Source organism: Pocillopora damicornis, chromosome 4, assembly GCF_964200805.1.
Source record: "Pocillopora damicornis chromosome 4, jaPocDami1.2, whole genome shotgun sequence".
Classification (NCBI taxonomy): domain Eukaryota; kingdom Metazoa; phylum Cnidaria; class Anthozoa; order Scleractinia; family Pocilloporidae; genus Pocillopora; species Pocillopora damicornis.
Window position 1 is genome coordinate 7,748,400 of NC_142673.1, and position 6,886 is coordinate 7,755,285.

General features: G+C 38.4%; 1 protein-coding gene across 1 annotated transcript; it reads left to right on the plus strand.

Annotated features, from left to right (window-relative positions):
* The first annotated feature begins 549 nt into the window (after positions 1-549).
* Positions 550-3,866, plus strand: LOC149046669 (uncharacterized). The gene is made up of 2 exons (XM_089202622.1): positions 550-985; positions 1,504-3,866. The coding sequence occupies exons 1-2, from the start codon at positions 805-807 to the stop codon at positions 3,864-3,866; spliced, it is 2,544 nt and encodes an 847-aa protein (XP_089058748.1). The 5' UTR covers positions 550-804.
* The last annotated feature ends 3,020 nt before the right edge of the window (positions 3,867-6,886 follow it).

Below are 6,886 nucleotides of genomic sequence, written 5' to 3' on the forward strand. Positions count from 1 at the left end.
TGAAGTTAAAACCAGTTGATCGAACTCTTGGTAATATTTGAATCACCGTATATGATCGGATATTGCATGAAGAAAAGATAAATTTAATGTGTTGACTTAAATAATTGTGGCGTCTTTGGGGAAGTACTTCACTGCATTGTTTGACGCTGAATGAGACAACAACATTTAATGCGCTTTCTGTGCATGTTGTACGTATCAGACTGGTTTATTCCCATCGGCGAAAAAAATTAAGCTGAGTAAGATTAATTACAAGTCTGATGAAAAGGTATTTGTTTTTGCAATATGACAATGAGAAACAACTTACAACAATTTCGCAATTTTCAGTAAAATTAGAACTATGATTTTGCTGACTCCAAATTATCTTAAACACTGAATAATTTTCATTTAAACAGCTGCTTTCTTATGTTTCTTTTTCACACACAAATGAAAATCTTGAATAATTCCCAGCTCGTATCTGTAGTTAATACCCAACGGTGAATGTTTTACTTGGAATACCATAAGCCATCTAATTCATATTTGAACCAATTTTGCTTCGAAACGAGTTTGTATGTCATATATTCGATCTTCATTTGCTCAACGCTGATTACAAGTCGAGATCAAAACAAAGGATACATGAACAATATGAAACTAGAAGTAATAAAGTTTGTATTGTGTTTTCAATTTTAAAATGAATCCTCACGCTGAGCAGACATTAATCATTTCTCACTGTTAACTCGAGCATGAACAGTTTGCATAGTTTGTTGTTCAAAGTGGTGCACGATCAGCCTCAATCGACATTGCTGAGTAGATTCACCCGTGAAACTAATGTCTTCCCGAGTTCAACAGAAATTAAAGCTAACATTTTTGTTAGTTAACGTATTTGTAACAATAGTGCATCTAGTTTCATCCAGCCCCGAAAGGAATAGTAGCAGTGATAATCCAGGGCTAAATGAAGCTCAGTTTAGTAACTTGATGAGATACACGAAGGATGGTAGGTTTCTCCACGGTATGTATAATAGATTTCCTATTTTTTTCAGCAAATTTAAACCATGCTTGAATGAAAAGCTCGGTATTCTGTAACGGGGGAAACGGTATAAGGAAGCATTTAGACATGTTGAAGGAGTTAAATTGTTCGCGTTGGACAGAACAGGTGTCTCGATGCGCACTGTTTCTGATTGTTATGAAAAAACAGCGCTAAATTTCTAAATGAGCTATGGGCTTATTATACTGATAGTTTTTTTAGAAACAGGGAAAGTTTTCCACTTTTAATTTTTCTGGAAGGTCTTGATTAGGACTAAGCCTATAATACGTAAACTTTGCCCGTCAAGACCGCAGCGCATACTCATTTTCAAATTTTGGGTCGCAAAGAAAAGCAGTTTGCGTTTTTGCTGTCTCTTGAATTCACTCAATTATCACTGATAATTTTATCTTTGTAGAGCGCACACACATTTTCAAAGTTTGGGTCGCAAAGTTTGTTCTGTCTTTGCATTCATTCAATGATTATTGATAATCTTGTATGTGTAGATCTTGAGCCACAAGAGAAGTCTACGCAGTTTTCTCACAAAGACAAACCTAGGACTAAAAGGGATATCACTATAGGAAGTAACAGGTCAGTGGATGAGGATCCTTTAAGTTGTCGGCGTGAAACTTCTTGCGTTGGCAAATGCAGGAAAGGGAGAGACCCAGGACTAACCACTGAAGAAATCAAGTGCTTCTGTGATGAATACTGCACAGTATTCCTCGATTGTTGCGCAGATTACGAGCAGTTTTGCCTTCTAGGCAAGCATTCCAACTCATCAAAATCTCTAAACCATGAATTCTGGAAGTGTCATGACAGAGGTGGGTCTACGGTGCCCTTTGCGAAAGGTGTGAGGATGATCTCTGCTTGTCCTGCAAACTGGACTCATGATGAAATCGCTACAAAGTGCACAAGAGATATGCCAGAGATGTCCGAAGGCTCTCAAAGTCACACTACACCGTTGATCGATGCGAAAAATAACACATACAAGAATCGCTTTTGTGCAGTTTGTCACGGCGTTGAATTCAACACAAGCCGATTCTACGATCATGAAACACGGTCGATTCAACCCGTTAGCTATACCAAACGGGAGAACACTACTAATTCGACATCTGTGGTCTTTAAATCTTCAATTGTAAAATGGAAGCCACCTTTAGGCGCTCCCAGGCGTTACTGCCTTGACTTAGAGACAAACGCGTCGTGCTTGAATACCTCACTGACGCCAGAAGTTCAGCGTAAGTGTTTATCAAAATCACCGGGAGTTGTCGGCGCGAAAAGGGGAACAAGGAAGCTGTATTTGAATAGACACTGCGCCCAATGCGCCGGTGTTGCACTTGGCGAGATTGTGTGTGGACCCATTAAACAAATTGCTCCATTGAAGTCACATTCGTCAATTAAGGTTAGCCGAGTAGTACCTCCCTTGATCACCTTGTTTCGCCCAGATTCTCGAAAACCAAACTCCTGTGAGATTGGTCACTCACTGGACCCTGTTTCTAAGGAGTGCCGAAGGGTAATCAGCATGAAAAGGGACATCGACAAGAAACTAACTTTACTTTTCTTTAACAGATATAAAGTTTCTATCGAATTTGAATCTCAGTTTGGTAAAACAGATGGGAATCAATCAAGAAAAGTAATAACACAGACTCTAGAGTCTGCGTTAAGAAATTGCTCTGCAGAAATACTTTCCATAAACGTTCTAAACGGCACATCTATATCTGCAAATATAGTGGTTACCTTCCCGCAAAGTTACCTGAGTCAAACTAACGGCTCAATTACTTGCAATTTAACGGTAGGGAATATGCCTTTCTCTGTTGTCAAGGAGGAGTGGGTACCTTTGTTATGTGTCACAATTGACATTTACAACCCAAGTGAATACTTGGTAATCACGAACGCTGACTCCGCTATTTATGTTAACAGCACGAAAGACAAAATTCTCAAGACAGACTACTGGTCAAACCAAACTGAGTCTAGAAATGGATCTGTTGTTCCTGTGGGTGACGTTCATGTCTGTCGAAAAAGCGTCATATTGAAGTGTTCTGGTGTCTTAATTCAGCTCAAGGAAGAGGAATACGTCATTTTAGGAAACGGATCTTTGTACAGAAATAACTCAAAAGAAGTATACGGCATTCATGATTTCGTGATGATAGACGGAGAGGCTACAATCTGCATCATCCCTTCGTCTGCTGATAGCAACACTTACACGGCACTTCTGATTTTAACTTACGTTGGAATCAGTCTTTCTATTGCCTGCCTTTTGCTTGTGCTCTTTACGTATTCCATTTTCAGGGAACTGCGTACTTTGCCGGGTATTAATTTAATGAATTTGTCCATCTCTTTGCTTTTCGCCCATTCCTTTTTCATGATTGGGGGTGTGAATCAACAGCAACAGATTTGTACATTGATTGCTGTTCTAACCCATTACTTTTACTTAGCATATTTTACTTGGATGTCAATTATCGCATTTGATACCTACTATACTTTTTCCAGAACCTGTTGCACCCGTCAGAGAACAGCCAATCGGAAGGGTTGCTTACTTGCCATTGGTTGGATTCCTGCCCTTTTGTTTGTTGCTATTTGTTACTACCTCGACCAATCAGGGTTAGTTGCTATAGGATACGGTGGCACGAGTCACTGTTGGATCAACAATGCCAAGTCTAACATTTTTGTTTTTGTCATCCCGGTGGCTGTCTCCATTTTGTTAAACGCGATCCTGTTTTCGTTGACGGTTATTTCCATTAACAAAATAAAAAAACAAGCACGGGTAATCGGAAACGCCGCAAACAATCGAAAACAGGTTGAGTTGTTTTTAAAGCTCTCAGTCTTGATGGGATTATTTTATAACAACTTTATTGGGTACGTCTACGGATAGACAGACGCCAAATGGGTTAGTGCAGCGGGACATGGAGTCCCATACGGGGCACTACCCCTCTTAAATCCACCCAACCCAACCCAGGGGAGGACATCCATCACACAGTAATCTCGTGCGTGGGAAATTAACGTCTCCTACCCCAAACCCTGCAGGAGACGGGACCTCCGGCTTAACGTCTTATCCGAGAAGACGAAGCAAGGTGAGTGAAGCGGCTTGAGGATTCACGTGGATTTTTGGATATCTATCGATTCTTGTTTCTAGTTACTTTGATTATCCATTTGTTGTATTCAACTCACTTCAAGGAGTTTTTATTGCTTTTGGGTTTGTGTTCACAGGCAGAGTGAAGAAAATGTACGGCGCGTTGTTAACAGCCGACAAAGTATTATCATCAACAGCACAAACTTACGATACCCAGATATAGGAATCGTGCCTGGCTCGTGAAAACAAAGACACGAACGAAGACAAGCCAATATCAGAAATCGAATAGCGTGTACTTGTGTTGCAATTAGCAGACGAAGAGTGAACATTATTTTCACTGCTCACAGTCCCGGCGTAATGTTCAATAGTGACTCTTGTGAGATGATTTGGGGATTATTTGAAAATTTTTGCGTAGCTCTGGAAAAATTTCGCTTCCATACGCCAATCGTAAAAATGCTGATGTTCTTTCAAATGAATTTGTATACCTTCCTAGGTATCTGACATGAACCGGTGAGTTACAACTAAAATATGAAAGGCTTTCTTCGCTTGTATGTATCGGTTGGCTCCCTTATACCCGGCAATGTGCAACCATGCATAAGTCAAAAAAACGCGATCCATAAAATTGAGTCTGACTCTACTTCGTGAGACGCGATCAAACGTTCATTTATCTTCAAATGAATAAAGGGGGAAAGTTTCTGAAGAAACTGTGACACTGCGTCGGTGAGAGAGTATAACAGGATAATTTGGTATTATCAACTGAGTAGATGACGTAAATTGGCCTTTGTAAAGAGTTTCAAAGCTGACGTTTCGAGCGTTAGCCCTTCGTCAGAGCGAAACGTCAGCTTTGAAACTCTTTACGGTGTCAAAATTACTTTACTAACTCAGTTGATAATGCCAACTTACCTTATTTATCTACAAAACCACAAAGGAGAGCAGATCGATTATTTACCGAATGTGCAGGCTAAAGCAAGTAATTTATGACAGAATTCAATAATTGTTCGACTAGTCACTCTGCCAGTGCAAGGAGGTGATCTGCCCTTTTTCAAAGAAGTGCATGCATGAAACTCGGTATGAGCTGAAAATAATTTAAAGTAAAGCAAGGGCGCTAAATTCCGAAATGGCTGCTCTCCTTGCGTTTTGCCAATGTCACGCAAGAAGTGTTTAACGAGATAAAAGAAAATACAATTGTGAAGAGCACAAAAGATGCTATTGAGTTTAGCCAACAGTTTTCAAAAGATGGGAGGTTTTTGCTGATTAAATTAGATAAACCTGTTAAATGCTTGCCTCGATAAGAGCAATGAGATGAATTGTAACAAAATAATTTCAACAACAAAACGAATTTACAAAAGAATTCGAAAGCACATGTAGTGAGTATGTACTAAAATTATTAGCTGGTCACATAGAGGACTCTCCTCAGACGAAAACAAAGAAAAACACTTTTGATAATAACCTACAACAATGAACAATGATTATGAACTATATTTCAGTAAAACAAGTTTTTAATATATTATCATTTACAACGGATAAATTCTGAGATAAATAAAAGTATAGATTAAATATCTATAAAGTAGAAATAAAGTTCAAAACTATCTGGGAAATCAGTAGATGCATATAGATACCCAGGTCCCAGTTATACAGTGGCATTAACTGTCAAAATATAGAAATAATCAAAATCAAAATGGGAATACCAAGGACACATTTTAAAAGCAATTATTGTTCACAGTTAATAAAATCATTCAATACCACAGGTATCATAAGTCTTGATTTTTCTTGGAAATTTACAGTATTATATAGATTATAAATAGAAAAAAACAAACTCCAAACCAAGCATTGTGATAGCAAAATCTGATCTCCAATGGAATGTTTCAGTCACCCACACCAACACTATCTAAAGTGCAGAGCTTGTCAAACAGGGTTCTTGTCAGAAAGAGGGAATCAGGTACAAAGATCTGATGGTTATTTCTCTCTTCTAGCTTGCCATTCATTTGTCTTAAAATAATCAAGACTGTTTGATGGTTTAACAGAACAACAACCTCTCTTGGACTGCGTCCTTAACTGTTTGCAAGATAATGTATTAAAATATAAAATAATCAAGATTGTTTGATGGCCTATTGGAATAACAACCTTTCTTTGACTGTTCTCTTAAATTGTTTTCTTGATAATGTACTAACATTATAGGGATCCATCTGGAGGATTTATGAGTTAACCGCATGTCTAACTGACAAAATGGGAGTAAAAAATATAACCAGTAATGGAAGTGACCTTTTCTTACCATATATTGCCCTAAATTTATGATACATTAAAGGTTTCTTCCTTGTGCACTGTAACCCTATCACTAATAGGAATGACCAAGAAGTACTTTCTCCATACAGAATCAACACATCGCCAAGCAGACAGGTGAGGAGAATAAAGAAAAATATCAATGTCGGGATGTTGTTTGATTTAAGACTGAAGGTCTTTAAGACCAAATTCTCAGAATTAACAAGACAAGAAAATTATGGTTGATAATAACAACTGAGTTACTTTTGAGATCTAGGGAGTAAAAGGGTTTAAAATTTAATAAACAAACTAAAATAATTTTTTAGGCACAATGTGCTCGAACACAACAAATCTGCTCAACATCCTTAACAGCTGAGCCTAGCTCCCTGATCCTTTCAGTTTGCTCTCATCATCAGCAGTAACTACAATACATGGACATCATGCTTTTGTCCTCTTTCATACACTGGTTTCCAGTTAAGTTCAAACAGCCTAAATGCCCTCAGTAAGGAACCCAGCTGTGCGATAAAGACACTACTGATGTCCATTAATGGTTGTTGCTGGGG